Source organism: Peromyscus californicus, unplaced genomic scaffold (genome assembly GCF_007827085.1).
Source record: "Peromyscus californicus insignis strain IS unplaced genomic scaffold, ASM782708v3 Scaffold_15__1_contigs__length_86483966, whole genome shotgun sequence".
Lineage (NCBI taxonomy): Eukaryota > Metazoa > Chordata > Mammalia > Rodentia > Cricetidae > Peromyscus > Peromyscus californicus.
This window is the reverse complement of record NW_026294447.1, coordinates 20,946,123-20,973,077: the sequence shown is the minus strand read 5'-3', so window position 1 is coordinate 20,973,077 and position 26,955 is coordinate 20,946,123. Positions and strand designations below refer to the sequence as shown.

General features: G+C 35.7%; 1 protein-coding gene across 7 annotated transcripts in view; it reads left to right on the top strand.

The window, feature by feature from the left end:
- Strn3 (striatin 3) overlaps positions 1-26,955 on the top strand; it is an 89,030-nt gene that overhangs the window by 50,880 nt on the left and 11,195 nt on the right. For 5 of the 7 annotated variants that reach the window (XM_052738468.1, XM_052738470.1, XM_052738474.1 and 2 more), the window contains exons 8-16: positions 2,977-3,087; positions 12,530-12,670; positions 16,735-16,868; positions 18,334-18,509; positions 18,670-18,717; positions 19,005-19,126; positions 22,967-23,134; positions 25,351-25,491; positions 25,724-25,831. In XM_052738468.1, coding sequence (XP_052594428.1) covers positions 2,977-3,087; positions 12,530-12,670; positions 16,735-16,868; positions 18,334-18,509; positions 18,670-18,717; positions 19,005-19,126; positions 22,967-23,134; positions 25,351-25,491; positions 25,724-25,831 — 1,149 coding nt within the window. The remainder of the gene's footprint in view (positions 1-2,976; positions 3,088-12,529; positions 12,671-16,734; positions 16,869-18,333; positions 18,510-18,669; positions 18,718-19,004; positions 19,127-22,966; positions 23,135-25,350; positions 25,492-25,723; positions 25,832-26,955) is intronic. The other 2 variants (XM_052738469.1, XM_052738471.1) reach the window with 2 other exon arrangements.

Sequence of the window (26,955 nt, the reverse complement as noted above, 5' to 3'; positions counted from 1 at the left end):
TTGTTCAGAGACTTTTGACTGTAAAGTAGAGTTTTAAAGAGGACTTGATCTGTGAGTGACAACTTCCTTATCACTACCTGACCTTTATTTCCTTTTTAAATGGAAATAACCAAAGAAGACAGAAATTTTGAGCATGTTAAATTCTTGGTGATCCAAGTAGTTTCTGTATAGAAGCACAAAGGATATATGCAGTGTTTCTAAAACTCATCTGTTCAACACCTGTCGTGTTCATTTTTTTCTAAAACTAAGAGAATGCGTGCAGAAAACACTGCCTTTATTTTTAATTTATTTACTCAAGTTTTTAATGGTTTTTAAATGGGAAGGTTTTTAGGTTGAAATTAAATAGTCTTAAACATATTCCAGAATCTTTTTATCTATGAAACCACTGCTTTTAAAAGAAGTTTTTAGGTTCTGTTCAAACCCGGTTATTTAATTAGATAATATAGTTGAATTCTATGTTCTTCACATAATTACAAGTGTTAGCTGGTGTGTCATTATTTGCCTTTCTCTTATGGAGATCTGTGGCATTTTAAGAATATCACTTATTTTCTTCAGCTCTTTGAAACGATGCTCTCTGGACTTTTTAGGATTACAAAATATAATTAATATCTGAATATTGATATTTACAAACAAGGCATAAAGTGTTATTATTTTTACAAAGTGAAACTAGTTAAAAAATTATGCCATGGTTAATATGTTGGTATAATTCTGCTTTGGTCATCAGAATTACCATAATGGAATTTCATAGTTTTGTGGTTTCACGTTGTTTGGAGTCAACTTTTTTGTGCATGTTTGTGTTTTCTTTTAGGGAAAAAAAAAAGGTTCCCATAATTGATTCAACTTCATTTCTTGGTATTCCCCACCCCTAGATTTTTAAAACAGGATTAATATGTAGAAGATTATCCTGCCTCTTCCCTTTTGCTCTTACCTATTTCTTATAAGCAGTATCAAATCATCTGTTACTTACCAGGCAAGTTCCAGGATGTTTTTGTGCACATATGCATCCACCAACCTTTCCTTTGCACTGCCTTAGTTTACTTTTGCTTTCTAGACTTGAGATTATCTTGCAAGTAATACTTGTTTTGTTGTTGTTGTTGTTGTTTTCTTTGCTTTTTCACTCCACTCTTTGCTACTGTACTTACAGCAATCCACAGCTTCATTCTTGCTACACAGGACTTTTAGAAAATTGGTCATTTTAATTCGTTTTTTTTCCTTTGTAAGAGTTTGTGCCACTTAAGTCTTAAGGTTTTGTTTTGTTTTGTTTCTTTATTCTGTGGTTGTAAAACGTGTTTCTTTTAAGATGTGTTAATTTGTCTTAATGTAAGTAGTTGCCAACAGGAATCATTAGTTTTATTAAGAAGACTGTATGAGCTGGTCTTGAGGTGCAAACCCATAACCACAGCAAGTCTGAGACAGGAGGATCATGAATCTGGGCTAGCTGGTGCTGTGTTCCATGACCCTGTCCTCAAACAAAAGTGAGGAGTTCAAATGACTCAGGTCCTGTTTGTCTATCGCAATATTCAGTAAACAGACAGGATTCCTGATACGGCGTAGTTTTCAGGAAACCTCATGACTAGAGTATATTAAAAACTAGTTTTCTTTTAAATAAATATTAAAACTGTGCTCCAAGTGCAGATTTGACAATTCATTAAATATTAATCTTAAGTAAGTTAGTTTCAGGTACCAGAATTTAGCCAATTAACACCTTTTCACATACCAACTACTTATGATGATAGAGCAAAGGCATAACGATTGTAGAGAAGAATTAAGGTAGAGGAACTTGACTTTCTTCTCTGCTGTTCAAACACGAGACCTTGTTACGCTTACTTTACACATCAGTCTAGAGGGGCAGGAAGGCCTTTCCATGATTGAGTGAGGCCTAGGGAGCTTTTGAGACTTCAAAAACAGCAATTTAAAACTAAAATCTTATTATTCAGTGTAATTTATTTAAAAACTAATTGTTTGGGTATAATTTTTATTTAGGACTCTAAAATCGTCTGTAACTGTTAAATTTAATAATAATAAGGTTGCCTTAAAACTAAATGAATGAAATCCTTCAAGTAGTAAAATAATTCTAAGAAAGTTATTTTTATACTCTCTTTTTTAAGACTTCCCTAGTTTACTATGAGTAGGGTTTTTTCCCCCGCTAGGCATAAGTATTTACTTAAACATTGCTGAAAACACACACACACACAAGATGGTACCAAGTATAAAGCAATGTGTGTTTTAACCTCTTGTGCTTGTCACTGTTTTACCCTGAAAACAATCAGCTCAAATCAAGACTTAGTGGAATTTGAATTTTCTTGTTTGTTTTATTTTTATTCTGTTATTTTGCTGACCTTTAGTTGTAGTCCAGTGGAAAAAGGTAATGAGATGGTGAACTGTTGGGAGGGGATGGAGACAGAAGTGGTGGTCTTTGAATGCTTTGTGTGAATTACTTGAGACATTGTATTTGGGAACTATATGTATTATATATTAGAGTAGAATACCTTTCTATCATAGTACAGTTATCCAGTGCATGCAGAACTAGTGTGACAGGGATGATGCATGACTAATTTCATCAATGAAATGGCACTGACATTTATAGCTTGCACTTTATTACAAATTGGCATGCAATTCATTTGTTTGCTTATATGATGCTGGCTGGATACTTTTTATTAACATTTTTGTAAAGATGCAGTGATCTATTTTTTATTATTAGATTTCTAATGTTAGTCCAATGATGAAAGAATATTCTTCAAATTTGTGATACATAAAAATGAAGTATTGTTTACCTGTGGATGATATTAAATGTTTAGAAACTTAAGGACATTCAGTTGAGTTGTGAGTTACAAACTGAGACTGCACCTTTCAAGTGTTTGGAGTATATGCTATTACAGTGTCTTTATTATGATGATCGAAAGCTTTAACAGTTTACTGCCAACAGCTTGCCTTGCCAACTGCTGATTTTTTCTTTTACTAATATGCTGCATGTAGATAAAGATGACCTCTCCCCAACTGCTGAGGTCTGGGATGTAGACCAGGTACTAATAAGTAAACTGAAGGAGCAGTACAAGAAGGAGCGAAAGGGGAAGAAAGGGGCGAAGAGTAAGTGCGGCTTACAACTGTTACCGTTTGTGTGCTGGTGCTAAGAAAAGGTTCTCTGATGAGTCCAGTGCTTTGTGTCACAGAGGGGGCAACGAACTTTAAACTTTGTCTGCTGGGTAACTGAAATTTAGATGTGCTATTGGTCAGATAGAAAATTCCTTTAAATATGTAAGACAAAGGTGAAAAGATTTTCCAAAATTTAAAGATTTATCAAATTAAAAGGAATATTGGCTTTGGAATTCAAAATAATTGAAATTTGCTCAGAAGGGAGGTACAAATTCTATTTTTCACACACAGATATTTAAAGGTGTTCCTAGCCCATAGCCAGCATTTATTTGTTTGGGAATCCTTAAGCACAGTGGGTAGGAAAACCCTTCCCCGGGCTTTTGCTTTTTGGTCATAATCTAATGATAATTAGTGGCCACAAATTTTTTTTCTGCCTAACATTTTCTTGACTGTACTGCTCAGCAAAGGCCAGTGGTTCAAGAAGTGGTGATAAAAAGCGTTCCTTGGTCCATAGCTGTCTGTCTGGGTGCCTGCATGTGTGTTCTTCACTGTAAAAGTGTGAGTGCAACTGTAGAACCTCCCAGAGAAGTGACTTTCTGTTTGGTTAGTCACACTTCACAGCCTCCAGGGAGAATCCTTATACTTACGATACTGAAAGGAGAGACTTGACGTTTATTTCCAAAAGTTTTCATTTTGAATTGGCTATTGACTTTTAGTCTCACTTTTTTTTTTTAAAGTGTATCAAGAGTACTTGCTGCTCTTTTCGAGGACCTGGGTTGGGTTGCTACAGGCATATGGTAGCTAACAACCAGCTGTAGTTTGAATCCTAGAGGATCTGGTGCTCTTTTCTGGCCTTAGTGTGTACTGCATCCACATGATGCATTAGTGTACATCCAGGAGAAACATCCATACACATAAAAATAAATAAATCTCACCAGGCATAGTGACACATACCTTTAATCCCAGCACTCGCAAGGCAAAGTAGAGGTAGGCAGACCTCTGTGAATTCAAGGCCAGCCTGATCTACCTGAGGAGCTCCAGGCTAGCCAAGGTAGTATAGTGAGAATCTGTCTCAAAAAAATACATAAAATAAAATAAAAATAAAAAGAGTATAGTGTCAGAGAGAAAAATAGTGCATAATAAAGACCAAGACATAGAGGCATTCTTCCTGTTCCTTTTTCTGGTGACAGATACCCTAGCTCATAAAATGACAGAAATCATTTTTTCTTCGATCATGGAGTATTTGAGTGATTGAATTGACTGTGGAGGTAACTAGGGTTTTGAGAATCTCACCTGTTCCCCCGCTTCTTCCCGTCTTTCTCATTTTCCTCTCTGCAAAGCTTTACCACTAAGTAAATCCCTACCTGACAAGTGTCTTCTATAACTTTGTGCTAGTTTGTGTCAGACTGTGTTATGAACACTCAGATTTAAAAACTTTAAGTGAGACTGTGTTGGGTTTTACCATTCTTTACCTACAGTGTGTGCATGTGGAGTATGAAAGTACTAGTGCATGGTTGACTTCGCTTCACTCGCCTTTGCTCCCTGCACTCGGGAGGCAGAGGCAGGCAGATCTCTGTGAGTTCCAGGCCAGCCTGGGCTACAGAGAGCTAGTTGCAGGACAGTTGGAGCTACCCTGTCTCAAAAAAACCAATAAATAAATAAAATAGCTTATTTTAAAAAACGAGGTTATTTTACATAAGCCATGCACTGACCTAATTTACTAAAAGTTTTAATGTTGCTTCTAATGTAATATAGAAGTATCAGTTCTATTTTTTCTTTATCGACTACGGATAGACCTAAATCTTTTTGAGAGTTAGAAATATTTGTGGCCCCTCAAGATCATTTTTTTTAATTGCTATACTTATTTTCTAATCTATCTCTCCCCCCACCCCCCAGAGTCTCACTATGTATCTAGCTGCCCTGAAACTCACTATGTAGACGAGGCTGGCCTCAAACTCACTGAGATCTTCTTGCCTCTGCTTCTTGAGTGTATGTGCCTGTAATTCTAGCATTTAGAAGCCTGAGACAAGAGCCTTTTAAGTTCAAGGCCACCCTTAGCTATATAGGGGGTTGTAGACCAGCCTAGCTAGCTACATAGTGAGACTTTTTTGTTTGTTTTATTTCAAGTTTATGAATATAAAGACAAAGTGAAATCTAACTATTACTGCTTGTCAGAAATTAACTGCATTTAATATTTGCACGTAACAATATTTTCCTAAAACCTTGAAATGATTTTATGTATAAGCCTTTTGTATTTTCCAACAAGAATGTCTGTTATATGTGTTTTAATTTATTAGTTTTTTTGTTATTTGCTGATATTTAGATATTCTATATTTAGACACAAAGTTGGGATTTTGCAGAAGGTATTTTAACATAGGCTTGGTTTAAGCATGAGGGTTAAGAGAGAGGGAGTTAGCTAGAAATAAAGCAGGATGTACCCACGACCATAATTGTAGGCTTCCCTGGAGTGAGTTGTTCGGTTTTGAGGCAGAACCTCAGTCTAGCCCAAGCTGCCATTGGACTTGTGTTCCTTCTGCCTCTGTTCTTCAGCCTAGTGCTAAGATTAGAGATGTGCACTACCACACCCACCACACCCACCCAATGTGAAACCTCCAGAGGAGGTGAACTTTGGTTTTTTACCATGCTGAGCATTGAACCTTGGGTTTGATACATGCAAATGCCTTACTGCTGAGCTACATCCTTTGCCCTTAAAGTTTCTTAGTTTCTAAAATCTAAAATTTTTGTGCTTGGATAATATTTCATTTTTGTGCATTTAATTGGTCTCTGTTAAACTTTAAAGTTGTTTCTGATTTTTAAATATTTTTATAAACATCAGCTTTTAAGATTATCTGTGTAAGGGAATATTGGAATTAGGTTTCCAACAGAGGGTGTCTTACGAAAGGATTAGAAATTATTTTTCACATTTCCTTCATGGAATTATAGATTAAAAGCTGAACTCAGAGTTCAGTATGAAAATATGAACTGTGATTCTTTCATGTAGATGCAACGTAAGGAAAAATGGTAGTGTCCTAGCTAAAGGATGTTTCAAGACCCCCGTAGATACCCAGTACTTTGGAGCACCAAACCCTGCACATTGTAGGTATGTTTTAAATACACACATACGTAGACACTTGCTGATCAGCTTTCCATCGTGGTGATAAAATACATGAAATACACAGTTGGAGAAAAGAACTAGGGATAATGGTGTATACCTGAGAGTGGAGGGAGAGTTTATTTTAAAAATCTCCGTTTCAGCCTGGCAGTGGTGATTCATGCCTTTAATCCCAGCACCCAGAAAAACAGAGGCAGATGGATCTCTAAGTTCCAGAGTGGCCAGCACATACAGTGAAACCCTGTCTCGGGAAAAACAAAACAACAAAACAAAACAAATCTCAGGGTTTTTTTTTTTTTATTTTTTTTTTTTTAGCTTTTGACATTCTCCATTTTTTGCTACATGCATTAGCTCAGTAAAGCTATGTAAATTGATAATGATTAAACATCACATATTTTGTAGCATCTGAAGTGTTTTACACTTGCTTATTTCACATCAAAAATCTGGAAACTTTATTTAGCATATAAAGAACTAAAGATCTTTTAAAGAGTTCCTTTGTTATTTGTCTTTGAACATGAAAAGAGTGAAACTTCATTATTATTCTAATACAAGAATAATTCTTATTGTTCTTATTCTTATAGCCAATTGTTTCTCGTGTGCTACATACAATTTGTGTTGAATTGAGAACATAAACTGGGCTGAGAATGTAGTTTTGTTGGTAGAGTGCTTGCCCTAGCATGCATGAAGTCTTGAGTTCTGTCCCCGGTACCACATAAAATGTAGTGTGCTGCATGTTTGTAGTCCCAGCATTGGGGGGCGACGTGGGGTGGGGTGGAGCACAGGACAAGATGGTTAGAAGTTATATAGAGAGTTTGAGGTCAGCCTGGGCTGTATGAGATCCTGCCTCAAATTTGTTTTCTTCCTTCAAAAGATTTATATAGCCTTTGGAATTGCACAGATTCACATCTTGAGCTATACATATATTTGCAATCTTGGTTTTTAACAGAGCAACTTGTTTTAACTTTTCTAGTTCATCTCATGTATACTAATGTTAGAAATAAGTTCAGGCTTGCAAAGAAAGAGCACAGCCACCATTGCCAGTGAAAGTCTGGACAAGCAGGCTTTACTCTTGATCAAGAAGGTGTTCTCCGTAGAGCAGGGCACACTGAGACAGGAAGTGTGCTTGGTTTTTAGTCAGTGCAGGTGGTTACTGTATTTTTTCCCCATCAGCTGGGGTCCAGTTGAAGGCTTACTTAATTGGCTAGTCTTAAGAGAAGTAATTGATGCACAGGAAATGAAGTAGGGAGGGGGTCAGCCTCTTTAATTGGAGAATGGAGCAGAGCCTTTGTATAAATTAAGATTTTACTGAGCTGGGGGATTAGAATATTTGCATACAAGTCTTGCAAGGTGGGGGCAATAAAATGATTTTAATTCTTTGTCATAAGTTCGTTTTATTATTTATTTATTTGTCTATTGGTTTTCTGAGACAAGGCTTCTTTGTGTAGCCTTGGCCAAGCTGTCCTCAAACTCACAGAGATTTGCCTGCCTCTGCCTCCTGAGTGCTGGGATTAAAACACCATTGTCCAGCAAGTTCAAGTTTTATATTTGATAAAAAGACTCATGTAATGTTTCCTATGGTAACTTGCCTGCCTTTCTAGTATATAGAATGATTTGACCATTTTCTTTGCTGATGTTACAGGATTGTAATACATTTTCCCATTTGGACATCCATCAATACATTGGAAATGGCAAAACTGTTTCATAGCAAAGGGGCATTATTACAGAAAGGATGATTTGTTTTCTGATTCTGGCTTCAATTTTACACTTTTAAAATACACCTGAGATGGGCATGGTGACAGTGCCTAAAATGTCAGCACTTGACAGATAAAGGCAGAATAATCAGAAATACAAGGCCTACCTGGGCTGCTTGAGATCCTAGCTTAAAAATATAAACAAATCAACAGGTTAAGTCCCCTCCCCCAATCCCTTCTTTTCATCTTCTCTGTTGTCTGGCTAGCTTTACCTTGGCTCCTTCTCACACTCGACACCTAACATTGCTGCAGTTTTAAATGGACCACTTAATCCTTTGCTCCCAGTTACTTTCTCCCACCTTTTCTTAGTTCAGTCATTTTGTCTCATGTCAGAAAGATCCTTTCAGTCAGTGCATTTTTAAAGCCACAGTTTCACTTTGCAGTTCCGGTTATTTTTCTTTGATACTGCAGTGTCACGATTATTTAATACAACAGTGCCGTGTTGTGAGAAACTCAGTTTTTTTTTGTTGTTGTTGTTGTTTTGCTTTTAATTAAAGTTAGGTAGCCTGCCAGGATTCATTTCCTTAATGTTCCCCTAGTGGACGGACAGATCAGGTCAGATTATGCAGTTGAGCCCCACCAATGGCGTGAGACGAGTCACCATCCACACCAGGGATAAAAGCTGGCTATGGAATGTTTCGGGTTAAGTTCTCGGCACACTTTTTTTCCCCAAAAAAATAATTTTCTCTTGCTGAGATTCTTTTTTTTTTTGTGTGTGTGTCTGTTCTTTTTGTGTGACTTGACACTAAGGTTATTTGTAACAATGTGAAAGGTTAATTTAATTATAAATGATAGAAAATAAAACAATTTACCTCTTAGCCATTAGTTTTGCTAAAGAAAATATTGATTAGCAAAGGACACATTTGAGAAAGTGAAAATGTTAGTTTTAGACATGGAAAAAGTGATGTGTGAGGAAGATAAAGTTTGTGTGTTGTGAGTGTGTGAATGGATGTAAATAACAGTAGTCAGACTATAGATAATGTTTTCCATTGTGCTACAGTCTATTTAGAGGAATGTACATTTATGTAAACTCTGGAAGTCAGAGTTAAGTGGTAGGTGGATTGTGTTTTATATTTCACAGTAGTGTTTTTTCGCTTAGTTAGGAACTTCCCCTTTCCACTCCCCTCTTTTTTTTTTTTTTTTTTTTTTGGTTTTTTCGAGACAGGGTTTCTCTGTGTAGCTTTGTGCCTTTCCTGGAACTCACTTGGTAGCCCAGGCTGGCCTCGAACTCACAGAGATCCGCCGGCCTCTGCCTCCCGAGTGCTGGGATTAAAGGCGTGCGCCACCACCGCCCGGCTCCACTCCCCTCTTTTGAAGCAAGAGTTTCTATAGCCCAGTCTGGCCTTGAATTCTTGGTCCTCCTATTTCCATCTCCAGAGTGCTGGGTCTACAAGTATAAACCACCACACACAAAAAAATATTTTTAAATTCCAGCAATAATTAAGAACTGAGGTTTTGTTGTTGTTTGTTTTTGAGATAGAGCCTCACTGTGTAATCCAGGCTGATCTGGAACCAGCTGTATAATCCAGGCTTATCTTAAACTCCCAATACTTTGCCTCAGCCTCTCAAGTGCCAGAATTACAGGTGTGTGTCCTAAGCCTGACTCAGCTGATGTTTATGAGTAATTAGTGAGCCTTTGTGCCTTTGAATTAATATTAGGCAAAAAAAAAATCTAGTAAAAAAAGTATTAGGCATAATAGTCTCATACCAATACTGCTACCATTTTCTCATTATTGGTAATCATTTAAAATTGTGAAATTATTTAGAGTCTTTGGTAGGTTTCAGATGAATGTGAAGATGCATTAAGCTTGCACTTGAAGAGGTGGACATAGAGTCAGTGGCAGAGTTCTGGCCCAGCATGTGCAAGCTGTTAGGTTTAGTTCCCAGTACCTAAGTAAATACATGGTGAATAGAAATTGAAAGGTGCTCTGCTTTGCAGAGCAAAGACTATGATCTCTGGTTATGAAATCTGCTTTCATCTTCTGGCAGTTTTTGAGAAACTGGTATTAGAGCAGAGAAGTTTCATCTTCTCCTAAACTTGGCACTGTGCTACTCAGAGATTAATGTTTAGCTGTAAGTATGTAAAAATATTAATTATGTAATTTTTTATCCTAAATTTAAGCAAATGACTTTAATATTTAATCTCTGCTTCCTTCTCTGTCTTCAAGTCTACTTGTTTAGGAAATTATTTTTACACATTTTCTAAAACAATAAAGCTTTAAATTTTTTTATATCATAATAAAATTTATGATTATACTAATAAAAACAATCTTAAGGCACACATATACATAATAAGAGTATATAGGGAAATCAATAAAATATTTGCAGAGGAAATAGATTTAGCTAGAGAAATACATAGAATTTGGATAGACCAAGTGTGCTGTACCTGAGTGTGGATGCATTGCACGCATGTGTGAATTTGAAGGGGCCGATAGGACTAAATATAGCAGAGTGTGTGTGTCTACGAATTGGAGAGGGCACACATGGTTCAGTTTAGCTCTGTGCCTCTGTGTGTGTGTGTGTGTGTGTGTGTGTGCGCGCACGCATGTGTAGGAACTGGAGCTGACCAAATACAACAGCATGCATAGTGGGATAATTTTGTTGCTCTTTAGGAAAGTTAAGGCAATTTGTTTTAAGGATCAAGGTAAAGAATTGGATAGAAAAACTCATCATGAAGCATGTACAAGGCTAAGTAGACAATTTTAGCAATCTTGATACAAGAAGTAATAAGTACCACTTGGCACTGCTGAGCAAGGAGGCAATAGAATAAATGTGATAATTTGGGAGCCTTAATTTAATTGGTAGTATTCAAATTTGATAGACAGCAAGTGTGGCTTGAATTTTAAAAATATTGAATCTGCTACAGTAAACCATAAGGATGAGAGGCTTGATTTAACAAAGTTGAGAAAAAGATTAATCTGAAGAACAATTTAAAGAAAAATTCTTTTGTAAAAAATAACTGATTTTCCTCTTTATAAATTGTAGGATTATTAAGATTTGCTTGCAGAATTTTAACTACAGAAACTAAATCAACAGCAGTAGTAATCATTCAAGTCATAAAGTTATAATAGAGAAGAGTTATGTGTGAGAAAGATTCTATTTTCTTTCACATTGAATTTAAGTGGTTGTTGGATATTTAATCAACTTTTTTTTTCCCATTTATTAAGAGAATTTATGATTGTTTTACTGGCAGGGAAAAAATGTTCAGGTGACCCTGAGTTTCTCCATTATAAATCTTTGGAAAATTCAGAGGATATCGTATATTACACACATGCAAAAATTGAGTTTTGTAACCATTTTTAGTTAGAAACTACTATAAAATAATGTGAAAATGTCATGTATTTCCAGTACATCTTGTCATTCAATTGCCTCTCATTCTGTTAGGGATACATAGATAAATAACATTTCCTGTAGACTAACATTCAAATACCCGCCAGGGATTTTAATCACAAAGTAGCCTAATTTAGTTATTAGTTCATTAGTGTTGATGCTAGTGAATATGAGGTCATGATGTTTGACCTTGGATCTATTTTAATTGCTTTTCTATTATGCTATTTTTTAAATGCTTTTTTTTTCTTTTCTAAATTATTTTTCTGACATTGTTTTTTGTTTTTCCAGACAGGATTTCTCTGTGTAACAATCTTGGCTGCCCTAGAACTCACTTTATAGACCAGGCTGGCCTGGAACTCACAGAGGCCTGCCTCTGCCTCCCAAGTGCTGGCATCAAAGGCATGTGCCACCACTGCCTGGCCTATCACCAGACTTGGTGAAAACTAAGTCTTTTTTACTATGTAGCTCAGAATGACTAAGTCTACTGTTTCTGACATTGACAGTTGAAGAATAACTGCTGAAGCTTCTGAGTTTTGTAGTTTCTGTCTAAATTATCTAGGCAGTAGTTGAAATTAAACTTAACTTATGGCCTATGACAGTGCCGACTTTTTCTGTCATTATGAGAAATTGAAAGAACTTGTGGGTAAATCTGTTTCCAAATTTGGAAAAGTGAAAATTTGAGGTAAACAATTCTAAGAAACAAATTTAACAAATTGGGTTAAATAGTGAATGACAAATTTGTACTAATATAGTGGGAAAATATCCATAAAAACAGCAGGGAAAGTTAATTGTTTGTTGCACCCTCATAAAAGTCATTCCGTATGTATTTCTTTGACTTTAAAAACAGTGAATTAAGTTGAAAGGCCCATGTTTTGTTCTATGCATTAGTAAACATTGGTTTTAAATACCAACAGTTTCCATTGTCGTAATAGCATTTTCTGTGGCTGAGTTTATAGACTCCAAGATGAATAATAGAAGTTTCCCTTTTCTCTCCCCTCTGCACAATATATATTTTAAATACAGTGTTTATGTTTAATCCACTATCCACAAAGAGCCACAAAATAGTAACTATTCAACATATTTACAAGTTTTCAGTGTATTTTGGAAAATGATATATAAAATGATACTTTAATAACTTGGACTTTTTATTAGTCTGTTTTGTTAGTAAATTGGTTTACTAAGGCTGCCAGCAAGTCCAGCGGTAGCTATTAAATGAACCTCTACTGCTGACGTTAATTTACAGGGGTCAACAGGACAAAACTCTGCGACATGATAGCTGATCTGGGAGATGATGAGCTGCCCCACATCCCTTCAGGAATCATTAATCAGTCTAGGTCAGCCTCTCCTAGAGTGACTGATGATGGAGGTGCAAGAGCAGAGGAAGGTACAGCATTTAGTATCGTGTCTGTCTGTGTTGCTGAGTCCCTGACTCCAGATCACCTCTTAGTACTGCAGCATGCCATTGTGGAAATGCTCAAGATAGGAGAGCTGCTGGGCAAGCTCTGGGTATGACTGTTCAGGGACGGAACACGGCTTCTGGTTCTTCCTATTTGGTTTTGTTCTCACGTTAGCTGTAGCTGTTTTCATCATAGGTCAGCTCAGAGCGCCTTCCTTAAATCTAACTATAGCTTACAAATCCAGTGTTAGGAGAAGAACAATTTCTAAAAATAAACTCTAAAGAATACAAGGGAGGGGGAGCTGATTCTTAGTAGTGCAGTTTAAATGTAGCAACTCTTAATAGCTGCTAGGTAGTCTGTTGGGGATCTTACACACACACACACACAAACACACACACACACACACACACACACACACACACACACACACACACACACGTATTATTCCTAAAAATAAATGTAACTGTTAATCATTTTAGGATAAGGAACATCATTCTTTAACTTTATATCAAGACCTAGTAATGAATTTTCTAAAATCCAAAATCTAAAGTACATAAGAAGTAAAAATACTACTTAAGGATTTTTGAAACTGATTTTACCTAAAGATACATGGATATAGTTGACTAATTTATAATTCTGGGTGAAGATATACTTCTAAATACTCTTTCAATTTTTACTCAAATTACTTTAATGCGATATGTATAATGATAATAAATTAATAATTTTATTTAGGTTTTTATTCATGTTTACACTTCTTGCTCTGTAAGAGGATTTGTTTGCCTGTTTCAAATTTTTGTATACATTTTGTTCTAATTTTTTCTAGACATATTTTCTTTAGAGCAAAGTTGAACAGTTTTGCATTTCTCCTCAATTTATGATTTTTTACCTTTTTCTTTCTTAATTCATAGAAAATTTTAAGGAAAGATTTAAAAAATCAGTTAATAAAACTAATACAAAGAATGGAAATTAAATAATCTTGGTTTTTTTTTTTTTTGTACTCATTTCCACTGAGCTATTTTCTTTTATACTATTTTCTAAAATATAGATACAGCTCTACTATTTTAATTTTTTTGTATTTGGGGTTTTCTTTTTCCCAGTAATATAGTACAGTTTACTAACTTTTTTTTAAACTTACATTTTAGACTGCAGATTTAGCAGTTTAAGGCAAAGTCATATTAGTGATATGAACCCTATTTAATGTTTCAAACCAACTTGGGGGAGAAGCCAGTAGGCTGACTACATAAAAGGTGATTTAGAGCTCTCTGTGTGTTTGTCAAGTGTGTGACTGTGCTTTAAAAGAAAGTAAGTTGCTAACCTCTTTCATAGTGGTGCGGGAGGGTGAATGGGCACATTGAACTTCATTACATTTTAAAGAGTGATTCTTCCTAAAATTTGTTATATAGAGATTGGAAAACTGTAATCTAGTTTATAGTCGGTCCATTTTCATGACACTTTCCATTTTGGTGCTTTTGGAAAACAAAAATTTCATGTTATATTTCAGTTTATAAAGTACAAATAAATACCTATTTTCTAGTGTCACAACTTTTTAAAACTATTGTTACTAAAGACAAGGTTATATTCCATATTTCCACAGGCATAATTGGAATCAGTCATTTGTCTGTATGTTCTTTTGGTTTGATAAAATCGGAGGAAAGGGCCTGGAATGTACCTCAGTATCAGAGTGCTTGTCTAACCATGTGCCAGGTCCTGGGTATAACACTGCAGAACCTGTGCCCATGTACACACGAAGGAAAAGAAGAGTTTGATATGTGAGCTATCGGTTTCCTCGGTCATGCTGTCTATCAAAAGTAGAATTTATTACAGGACTCTTAGAAAGGACCTTTTGGAAGAATTCTATTCATAGCCCCTAGGATTCTCACAAAAGACAATTATGCTTAATAAAAATTTCATCATTAAAATAAAATTCATGCCTTTGGTTCCAGTACTTGGGAGATAGAGGCAAGAGGATCTTTGTGAGTTAGAGGTTGTCCTGGTCTACATAGCAAGTTCTAGGATAGCCAGGAGTATATTGAAAGATCCTCTCTAAAAATTAAAAAAAAATTCATTTAATCATTTTATTTTAAATTGTGGATTACATTTTTATGCTGTGTACTGCTATGGGTAATTATATCTTAACTTGAAATAAAATGATCTGTAAAATATACACTAATTCTTTCAGCAGAGATATAAGCAAAAATTAAAAATTTACTGTGAGTACTGTATATTGCAATGATGGGTGATAGGGAAAGCAGAAATAATAGCTTAAAGATTTTTTGCATATATATATATGTAAATAAGTATCAAAAGAGTAGTATAGCTTGCTAGATGTAAACAAATGAGAGTATCTATAGAGAAAAGGTACAGAAGTGTAGCCTATGTGATGAACTTTAGAAATGTGTATACTGTTTCTTGATGAATAAGGCAGCTGAAGTTGTTGAGCCACTTCTCTGTTTATGCCCGGAAGTTGGACAATGGTTGATCAGAAATAATCCCACAAAAAAGTTTTTGTAAAGAAATGAGTTGATTGGTGATGGTAAAGGTATTTTATTGGACTTTTAAGTTTGTGGTAATGAGTATTTGTATAGTTGGTAGTGGAAGGAATTGTAGCATTTTGTTAGAAACAAATTATGAACTTAAATTTTTTTAGACTGGTAAAAATTATAAAGTAAAATATACTTACTCACTCATGTGATTCTTGAACTATTGATCTTATTGTTGTTAGCTGCTGCTTGTATTATTAGTAATTGTGTACTAATATTGATAGGAGAAATCAGTACTGTGTGTATTGTTTAGATTCAAGTATAACCATTGAATGATGGCTTAATAATCATAGTATCTGTCTTAATAATGGTTGAATGTGTGAGATACTTAGTATCTCACATATTGTATATATTTTATGAAGTGTTTTCAAATTAAATTAGTTGCTGAATCACACTTGAAAGGATCACTTAAGTCAAATTACACAGAGTAAAATAAACATTCTAAATTAAAAATGAATTTTAGTTTGGTAATAGCAAATATGAATCGTATGAATTATTTTCAGTATTGTTGATGAATTAGTATTAGTATATTTCATATACCTGTTTCCTATAGTGTATTAAATATATGCCATTTTGTAAGAATTTTTTATAATTTATTAGCCTGAGTTTTTGAGTAATTTTTAAAAATTAGCTCATGATTTTAAAAGTTTAGGTTGAGTTATTTTGTAATTAGTATTTCCTTCTTGCTGTCTTAATGTTACTATTTTGATTACAAAGCACATGTTTAAAATTACATTGATTGTTGCTCTCACTTTAACTATCTTGGTATAGTCATTCAGATAGTTGCACTTTAATTTGAACTGCAGTGCCAATGTTGAAAGCTGTACTAATGCACGAGACACAGATGGAACAATCAGTGAAGTGAAGCTCTGCAGTTACTGTCAATGAGTTTTACTTTAGCAACATCCTAATATATAAAAAGGGATTCCGATGAAGCCATGGTGAAAGTTCTGAGGTTGGAAGGCATGCCCTTTTAGGACACTATCGTTATTAGTAGAGCCATCTTTTCCTAGACCATCTCTGGCACTAACTGATAGGCTGTATATCAGAGTGTCTGGAAAGGATTGTGCCCCAATGCGCCTTCACTTCTTCAGAAAGCAAAGGGACGTTGTAGTAACTTACTGACTTTTAAAAAAGCTACTGGATGAGCTACTTTGAGGTTAGTAGACATCTGTTCCCCATAAGTGGCTGAAATCTGATTATTTAATCAAAAACTGTCCTGTTTACTGAGGTGGTAAGGGATCTAAATAGACAAAATTCTTGTGTTCTGCCTCTACCCTGGGATAATGTGTACAGTGTTTATTCAGTCTGTTGAAGATAACTACAGTATTGTAGTTCTAGCACATTTGTTTATTTCCGCTCAGTAGTAGAGGTTTTTTTGTGTGTGGAAGTGGGAAGTAGAATTCATAATATTGCTGAGTTTTGTAACTGTTTCGTGCTTAAATTCCCCACAATATTGTATTGTACTGTATGATTTTTCAGCATTTAAGAAGCGGTTTTGTTCTTTATAGCTGAACCAATAACGTTTCCATCTGGAGGAGGCAAGTCATTTATTATGGGTTCTGATGATGTTTTGTTAAGTGTACTGGGCCTTGGAGACCTTGCAGACTTGACGGTAACAAATGATGCAGACTATAGTTATGATGTAAGTGCAGTTTTATTTTTAATTTTTTAATGATTTAATAGAAGGCTCCTTATTCTTTGGGATCATTTATAACAGAGAATTAATGTCAAGGTGCATGGAAAAGATAAGTTTAAGTGTGTCGATGTGTTGATTTGAAGTAACATGTAATTTTTGCTTTAAATTTTTTCTTTGTGGTGTTTAAATCTTTCTTAGGAATTTTGGTGGATTAGGTAGGAGTTTGGGGTTATTACTTTAAAATATTGGTTGATAAATACATCTTGAGTAGTTAACTCTTTTATTTACTAAGTTGAAGCCATATTTTGGTGTTAACAAAATAGACACTATAGAAATCAGGTTTTTTTTCCATCAGGATAAGTCTTAAATAGCTAGCCATGTTTTGTTTTTGAGCTCTTATTTTATCAGTCACAACCAAGTTATCATTTCCTGAATGTTAGCTTCGCTTGACTGCTAGAAAAAGGAGATGGGAAGAACTATGTTAGGTGGGAAGACTAGTGTTGATTAAATATTTTCCAAACATAAACACTTAATTGAGAGTTAACTATATTTTAGATTTTTTTTGTATTCACTTTAGTTTTTCAGCAGATTTCTTTTTTAAACATTAAAAAAATTTACGCTTAAGTTAGGATATTTTTTAAAGATAACTCCCTTGGTGGGCTGGGTTATTCTTATAATTTTTAAAGTATATTAGCAACTAAATTGAGTAAACTTTTAATTGCTTTAGAACTGGTTTATGTTTACTGATGTAGAAATAAAGGTGAAAAGGTTAAGCTTTATTAATATCAAGAATTAGGGAAAGTGCTTACCTAGTATGCCCAAGCCCTGGGTTTGATCCCTAGCACCACATAATCGGGGCAGGGTTGCTCAGCCTCTAATACTAGCATTTGGGAAACAGGGCCAGAAGGATGGAAGGTTCACGCTAATTGCATAGAGAGTTCAAGGCCAGTAAAGGTGACATGAAACTCTGTCTCCAGTGGAAATTAAAAAAGAAAAGAAAGGTATTGGAAAATAGTCTCAGAGTTTTTAGTCATTGTTTGAACAGTCCCTTAACCTTCTGCCTTGGAACTGCTCCCATACTGGTCAGTTTCCTAATGGAAGCCGTTGTGTTACTGAAGCCTTGAGTGTTTGGTAATCTTCAGATCCCTGTTTTGCTTTCATGTCAATTATTACGGCAGTGGTAGTTTTCTGTTCTCATCTGACATTTGCTAGGAGCTTTGTGTTTTTTTTGATGCTTAGGTGAAAACAGATAAAGGAACTCTTTGACCTGGGTATTTGAAAGCCTAACAAAATTATTTTTCTGAATTCTTATATAAAGATAGACTTCTGTAAAGTTTTTAAGGTCATTAAAATAGCCCCTGCATATTTTAGTGAAACAGTTTTATATGTTTTGAGCACACCAAACAGAAAAAGTCCACATGTCTACCAGTTTATTACTTTTACCTGTAAATAGTGCACTTTTTTGTTTTAGTTGCCGGCCAATAAAGATGCCTTTCGAAAGACTTGGAACCCCAAGTATACACTACGTAGTCATTTTGATGGAGTGAGAGCATTAGCTTTTCATCCTGTAGAACCTGTACTGGTCACTGCCTCTGAGGACCACACCCTGAAACTTTGGAATTTGCAAAAGACAGTTCCTGCCAAAAAGCAAGTATTTTAATATGGACTGTATTTCCCTTCTAATTTTGTTCATATGGATAATTCTTCTTCTTTACTATCCCGTGTCTATAGTACATCTGTAATATCAACCAGTGATTCGTGATGACTGAGTGTGTTCTCTTCCCCCATCCCTTTTCTCCCTCTTTAGGAGTGCCTCTTTAGACGTAGAGCCTATCTACACATTTAGGGCCCACATGTAAGTTTTGTTGAATTATTACTTGATGAGCAAGTACAGTTATTGTTTATAGGTAGCATTCTCCAAACCTAATTTTCTCAATATTTGATATTAGAGAAGATACATTAGTTGAATAATGCCTCGTTTGATTAACTATATTTGAATATGATCTAATAGTACTTTTCAATTGTACATTTTTACCTAAAATTGGGTTTAGATACCACATAAATGAATAGATTGAGGGGAGTGGGAGTTTGAGTTTCTTCTTAGAATTTATAAGTAATTTTTCCTCTTTCTTTCTATAACAGTGGCCCTGTTCTTTCATTAGCTATTAGTTCTAATGGAGAACAGTGTTTTAGTGGTGGTATTGATGCAACCATTCAGTGGTGGAATATGCCTAGTCCTAACGTGGATCCCTATGATACATATGGTAAGTAAAGGGGCACAATGGATCTTTTTAGTGAATAGAGCTACAGAATTCTGTAGTTCAAATGTTATTACAAAGTTGTTCAAATGTATAGTTTGTTCATTTAGTTCTTCTGCTTGCTAGACAGTTTCTTTATTTAAAAAGAGAAATATTGGGGCTGGAGAGATGACTCGGGAGTTCAGAGCACTGCCTGCTCTTCCAGAGGGCCCCAGCACCCACATGGCAACTCACAACTGTCTGTAACTCCAGTTCCAGCGGATCTGCCAGTCTCACACAGACCTAGATCCAGGCAAAACATCAATGCACATCAAATAAATAATTTTTTTAAAAGAAGAAGTATCCTGCCATGGGTATTTTAGTGCTTGACTTAGTACTTGTCTTAAATGTCAATTTCTGTTAACAAAAAGAGGGGAAAATTATTGAAGTAACACATTTTTAAACTCGAGAGATAGTGTATGTAATTCTTACTAAGTGAAAGACAACAGAAACAATAGGGATGGGATGGTTACAATTCATTACAACTTTATGGACAGCCAAAAAGTCTTTATTTTCAAAATGAAAACCAAAACAAAACTTTGATTTTTACAAATGGCACTCTGAGAAACTTTGTTTTGATTAAAAGCTTAAATTTACATCTTCAAATACATTAAGTGGGCATTGTTCATAATTATTTAAAAAAAAAACCAAACAAATGTTTGAGCTCTTTGTTGTACTTGGTTAACACATACTTGGTGCCTACATTCTATAATGTAATGCATAATGGTGAGTACTTTGTTCAGAGAAATAAGATGGATATAAAAAAAAGCAAGGGATTAGTGGAGGGTTTACGGTTAAAATATTTGCTAAGTGACAATAAAATATAGTACTGTGTACAAGCATAATCGGTCGAACCTCTTTTAGATGAGAAGTCAGGAATGGTCTGTCTGTCTTTAGTAATGATATTCAGGCTAAAAGATAAAGGGTAAAAGAGTCAAGTCATAAAAAGTTCTAAGGCCAGAGAGGCTTGAAAGGGATGCTAGTGGCTGCAGTGACAGGTCAAAAACCAGGAGTCACATAGGAAGTGAGAGGTGACGCTGCCAAGGTTAGAATTCTGATGGTAGAAGGGTTAAGAGGAAATAGGTTTAGTGCTGCACGGATGGATGGCTCAGGAATTAGAGGCACTTGCTGTTCTTGCAGAAGACTCAGGCTTAACTTCCAGCATCCACTTAAACAAATCACAGCCATGTCTGATAGCTTATCCCCAGTAGCCTTTTATGACCAGCCCACATGAAATATACATACGTAGGCAAAACACTCATCTAGATAAATATTTTTTTAAAGACATAGGTTTAATATATATTGGGTAAGTAGGGTAATATATAGTATTTTATTGATAAACTGTGTTGAATCGGTAAAGTAATAGGTGAAACTCTTGGTTTAATTGTGTTTGAAAAGGAAGTTTTATTGATGTAATTGACATCACTTTATTTCCTTGGTTTTGGTTTTTTGAGATAGGATGTCTCTTTGTAGCCCTGGTTGGATTGTAACTCACTCTTTAGACCAGGCTGGCCTCAAACTCACGGAAATCTTCCTGCCTCTGCGCTACCACTGCCCAGCTAAAATTGGTTGTTTTAAGGTATTAATTTGGTAGTTTTTACTGTGTGCTCAAGATTGTGCAGACATCGCCACTTTCTAATTTCAGAACATTTTCATCACCAATTCAGAGTTCTGACATTGCAGCTCACTGTGTAGACAGTAGCACTCACTGAAATAGGAATAGAGTACGAGAGAGAATGAATATGAATGAGAATATTAAGATATGGATGTGTATGAAGGAATGATTATGAATCAAGAGATGATAACCTGAGACTGGAGTCTTCACTAGACCTGACATTGGCTACAATAAGGAAGATGCTGAGGAGAATGGATTCATGGATGCATACCCAAAGAAGAAAATCATTTTGAGAAGGACCAGGCTACAGGTGCTCTGTGTAGGTCCCGGAGATCTTGGACAGATAGCTGGAGGTTAGATACTGGAGTATTGGTCCCTGAAGGAACCACTTTAACATTTCAAGTCAGATTTTATGAATGAAAAGCAATATTGATACCAGAAAGAATAAATATTTTGTATTATCAAAGAAAAGCACTTATTGTATTTGGTAGACTTGTGGTCACTGCTGATTTTAGCATGAGTTGTTCAGTGTGGTAATGGAGTGATTTGAAGAGTACATAGGAGGGGAAAGATAATTTCCTTTCAACAGTTTTACAGAAGGTGGTGATAAGGATAATGTTTTCATGGTTTAGGTTGAAAGAGTCTGTCTGGTTCATTCTTCTCTTTTTTAAAATTTAATTTTAATTTGTTGTGCTAATGATTCCAAGGCAAAGAATTTGTGTAGTACGAAGTGTGAGAACAAGAACGTGATTTTGGCTGAGTTTTAGAATGTACCTAGTAGTAGGCTTCACCCTTAGTAGGAAGAAGGACAACTTTTTACTTGTATCTGGAAACAAATAGGGCTTAAATTTATTTTATTTGTGTGTGTGTATGCATATCTGTGTATGTGTATATGATCCACATGTGCCATGTCGTGCACCTGTGGAGGTAGGTTAGAAACAACAGTTTCTGGGAGTCCATTACTGGGTTCCTTGTGGCAAGTGCTATAGAAGCAAAAAGATAGTTTGTGACATTATTTGAAATTGGGTACAGGATGCAAGAGGGGTTCCTTTTGAATGCTGTGTTTTCTTGGTATAGTGTAAGTCATAGTCATTCACAATAAAGGAAAATTGGGACCTGTGAGGATGAAGAAGGTGATAAATAATAAATAGGAAGAGTTAACTGGAAATAGAGGATGACATAATATGATACTCATTTGGCCCTCAGATTTCCCATCAGTTGATGAATGGTCAAATAAGATATGATAACACCAAACAGTGAAATGTTATTTGGCAATAAAAAGAAAAGAAGTACTGATATGTGCTACATAGTGGATGCCCTTGAAAATAAGAACCTGGACACAAAAGAACCCCATTCTGTAGGATTCTGTTCATACAACATATTCAGAAAATAGAGGCTTATTTACACAAGCCCCCTGGATTAGTGGTTCCCCAGAAGTTCAAAAAAGTAAAGAAGAGTTGGAAGGAAAACTTTGCTGAAGTTAAAAGTTTTTTAAAGTAACCAGGTGGTGGTGGTGGTGGTGGTGGTGGTGGTGGTGGTGGTGGTGGTGGTGGTGGTGGTGGTGCACACCCTTCATCCCAGCACTTAGGAAGCAGAGGCAAGCAGATCTCTGAGTTCAAGGCTAGCCTGGTCTACAAAGAAAGTTCCAGGACAGCCAGGGCTACATAGAGAAACCATTTTTCAAAAACCAAAGTTAATTAATTAGTTGATTAATTAATTAGAAATTAAAGTATTCTGAAAGTCAGCACAGTGAGAGTTCCAGTTAGGTGAACACACCATTGTTGTGCCATTCAAGTGAGTAGTATAGTTAGGTAAATTATATCTCAGTATGGCTGATTTATTTTTTGTACATACTTTATAGAAATTGTGAATATACAAATAGTATTAGTATTATTGGAATAAATGATAACAATCACCCACAATTCAATATTTAGAAATATTCACTGTGCTTTGGTTTGTCTTCTTGTGGTTTTTATGTTTTGCTTTTTTTTTGGGGGGACAGGGTCTTACCATATAGCCCTGATTGGCCTTGGACTCTATATAGACCAGGCTGATCTACAACACACAGATATTTGCTTCTCAGGTGCACCATGATGCCTGGCTTTACATACATTTTTTAATTTAATTATGTGGTAAGTTATCTATCATTTGCCGAACTTCTTCCAACCAATGTTTTGTTTGTTTTTTCACAGAGTCAAATGTTCTAGCCGGCACTTTAGTTGCTCATACAGATGCAGTCTGGGGTCTTGCCTATAGTGGCATAAAAAATCAGTTACTGTCTTGTTCAGCAGATGGCACTGTTAGGTTGTGGACTCCTCAAGAGAAATTGCCTTGTATTTGCACTTACAATGGAGACAAGGGTAAGTCAGATTTGCCTCTTTAAAAGCAGTGGTTGTTTTTTTTTTTTTTTCCTTGTTTGTTTTTTTAAGCTTTATCACTGATTTCTGTGTCTCATGTATATATGTATATGCATGTGATTGCAGGTGCTCATAGAGGCTAGGATCCCTTGGAGTTACATACAGGCAGTTGTGAGCTACCTGACAGGTGCTAGAAACAGAAATCTGAGTAGCAAACACTCTTACCTGTTTTGTCCAAAAAGCCTTTAAAAAATATATTTGTTGTATGTGTGTGTGTGTGTGTGTGTGTGTGTGTGTGTGTGTGTGTGTGTGTGTGTGTTTGTTTTGCACACACCGCCTTGGCATGCACGTGGAGGAAGGTTAGAGTACTACTACAGGAATCTGTTTGCTCCACCATTGTTAGGCCCAGTAACAAGGGCCCCCTCTACCTGCTAAGCATCTTGCTTTTCCAAGAAGAACGTTTGTTTAAAAAAACTGGAAAATAAAAAGGAATAAGCAATTATTTCTTTCTTAATCCAAAGAGAAGTGTTTAAAGAATTTTGTAAAACTTGCCATTAACTTTTTTTTTTTTTTTTTTGGTTTTTCGAAACAGGGTTTCTCTGTGTAGCTTTGCGCCTTTCCTGGAATTCAATTGGTAGCCCAGGCTGGCCTTGAACTCACAGAGATTTTCCTGGCTCTGCCTCCCGAGTGCTGGGATTAAAGGCGTGCGCCACCACCGCCCAGCGTGCCATTAACTTTTTACTTAGTCCTGTTTTACTGGAAGTGCTTTGCAGATGTCAGTGAAGCTCAGTGCTTTTTGGCCTTTTTCAGATCATTTTCTATTTTAAAAATAAACATATTTGCACTTAACAATAAGTAGACAAATGATACTCCTTAAAAGGGCTATAGGAAACAAGGACAGCTGCTTGTAAGGACTGATGGGATCATAGTCTTAAATACACCTGCCTAAAAATCATGTGTGCCATGACTGAGCGTGTAGGTCTGTGTGTTCAGGGTGGGATGGGGCAGCCACAGTCATTACAACACCTTTAATGAGAAGCACAAATGGGATTGGTTTCATGATTTTTATTATTTTCACTTTTGTATAAAATGTTTGTATTTGTGTTATGTGGAGAGCAGAGGGCAGCTCCAGGGACTCTGCTCTGTCCTCCTGTGTGTGGGTCTGGAGGAACAAACTCAGACTGTCCGGCAGGCTTGACTGCAAACACTCTTACCTGCCCAGCCTTCTTGCTAGCCTGTAAATCTTTATTACAGAAGGCTTTAACCAGCTTTACTTTTTGAAGATGTGTGTGCACATCTTTATAATATTGTTCTTGGTCTTATAGTCCGAGTTTTTCAAATTATGGTTTTCATCAGACCTTTGATTTGAACTTAAATATGTATTGTTTTAAGACATCTTAAGTGGGTAGTATATGTTCAGTTTTGTTTATCTTTTTTGTATTTTGCGATTCTCTGATATTTCTGATACCCGGATTTTTAATTATTAGACTCCAGATTTAACCTACTTGTTATTTGAATTTAATGTGTTAAGGAGGATAATTGCTGCATGTTCCACTTTGGGATACTATTATACCAGTGCATTGCATGGGCCAAGTTTTTTTTTTTTTTTTTTTTTTTTTTTTTTTTTTTTTAAGAGAGGGTTTCACTGTGTGGCCCTGCCTGGCCTGAAATGCACAGAGATCCTCCTGTCTCTATCTCTGTAGTGCTGGGATTAAAGGCGTGCTTCATTTTTATAGATCCAGATTTTGACTTGTATTAACTCTTTGGCAAGGCTTAATATTTGGCAAGAGTCTTCCAAGAGAATGATGTAGGGGAATTCCAGGTTTGGGTTTATTTCTTTGTTTTGGGGGGTTGTTTATTTTGTTGTGGGTTTTTTTTTTTTTTTTGGTTTTGTTTTGTTTTCATTTTCCCTACGAAAATTGGCAGATAGTTTAAATGAACAGGTTTTTATTTTTCCTCTACCTTAAAAGAAAATGCATAGCAAGATAAGGGTTACACCATGTTAGACTAATAATTTTTATGTGTCTCTGCTCTTTGGTTATATTTTTTATAATGTAAAATAGAATATTATAAATAAAAACTTCTTAAATAACTGAGAAGTTTTTCTTGCCACCCTAATACATTGCCTTCTTTTTCATTATTCATATAATTTCAGAATTTTGTGTGTGCGTGTATGTGTGCAGATAAATACACATGAATCTATTTTGGGCTCTTTACAGGACATGGAATACCTACATCAGTTGACTTTATAGGCTGTGATCCAGCTCACATGGTGACCTCTTTCAATACTGGTAGTGCGGTAATTTATGATTTAGAAACATCACAGTCATTGGTGATGCTTTCGTCACAGGTAGATTCTGGTACGTTTTCATGAATTTCTTTAAGAAGATTATCACATGAAGGAGGGTGGTCTTTAGCTAATTTTCATAATGACTATGAATTTAATATGGAAAATAGTTTATGTTACACTGATTGTACATCATTTCTGTATGGTCCAATCCGGGTCCTGACGTAGTCTAAAACACTGAGCTATTACTAAGGCTCAACCCGAGTGGTTTGTATTTTAAAGTACTCTGTTCCTTTATATTTCAGGTTTACAATCTAGCAATCACATTAACAGAATAGTGAGTCATCCCACACTTCCTGTTACAATAACTGCTCATGAAGATAGACACATCAAGTTTTTTGACAATAAAACGGGTAAGGCTTCGGGTGATTGAAAGTACTCTTCTGTTATATAAGGAATGTTGCCTTGTGGTTTATGGAATCATGAAGTTAAACTTTTTTTTTTTTTTTTTGAGTTGCTGGGGACTCACACATGGTACTTAATTACCTCACCACAGATCTACATTCTTGCTGCTAAGCTACTATAACTCATTTTTGCTTTGCTTAGTATAGCACTCTTAAATGTGCAAGTTCTATTTTTGATTATGTATAATATTTTGTCTAATACCATTTCTTTAGATAAAAATCTTCTATTTGAATATTTTCATGTTGTTTTAATATAGCAAAATATATCACTTATATGGTATTTTGAGTATGTTCTTAAAACTGTTTCTCAGTGACTCAAATGATGGATGGCCTGGTGGGTACTGTTTGCTATCATCTTTATCGTATAGCTTATAGTTCAGTCGTAGATGTATATATTTCTAAAAATTTATTGTGTGTATATGATGTATGTAATTGGAAGCATGAGCATTATAGCAGACATGTGGAGGTTATAAGACCTGTGGGGTAGGTGCTTGCCTTCATTTATATAGGTTGTGTGGGCCAAATTCAGGCCATCAGGCTTTTGTGGCAAATGCCTTACCTGTTCAACCATTGCAGTGGCCCAGTGGATTTATTTCTAAGGACCTGTCTTCTGTTACCACCTAGAATATTACATAAAATACTGTCTTCGGGGTGAGCTCAAGAGATAGCTCAGTGGCTAAAGCTGATACTGCTCTTACAAAGAGTCCAAGTCCGATTCCCAGCACTTATATAGGTCTCCTCATAACTGCATGTAACTCCAGCTTCAGAGGATCCAATACCTCCGGCATCTGCAGGCATCCACACTCATGTGTACTTATCTTCTCTCTGTCTCTGTCTCTCCGTCTCCATATCTGTCACATAATGAAAAAAGTCTTAAAGAAACACTCTTTCAGGAAATGTCTGACAACTTGGGCTACTTTGAGGAGAACCTAAACAGGCAGGTTATTTAATGACTTAGAAACTTCATTGTTAACCACAGCATTATTATAGGACAGCAGATTACCAGGCCACACAACAAATGAGAATATGGCAAGGCAATAATATTCAGCGTTTAGAGGACTATATAAGTCCCA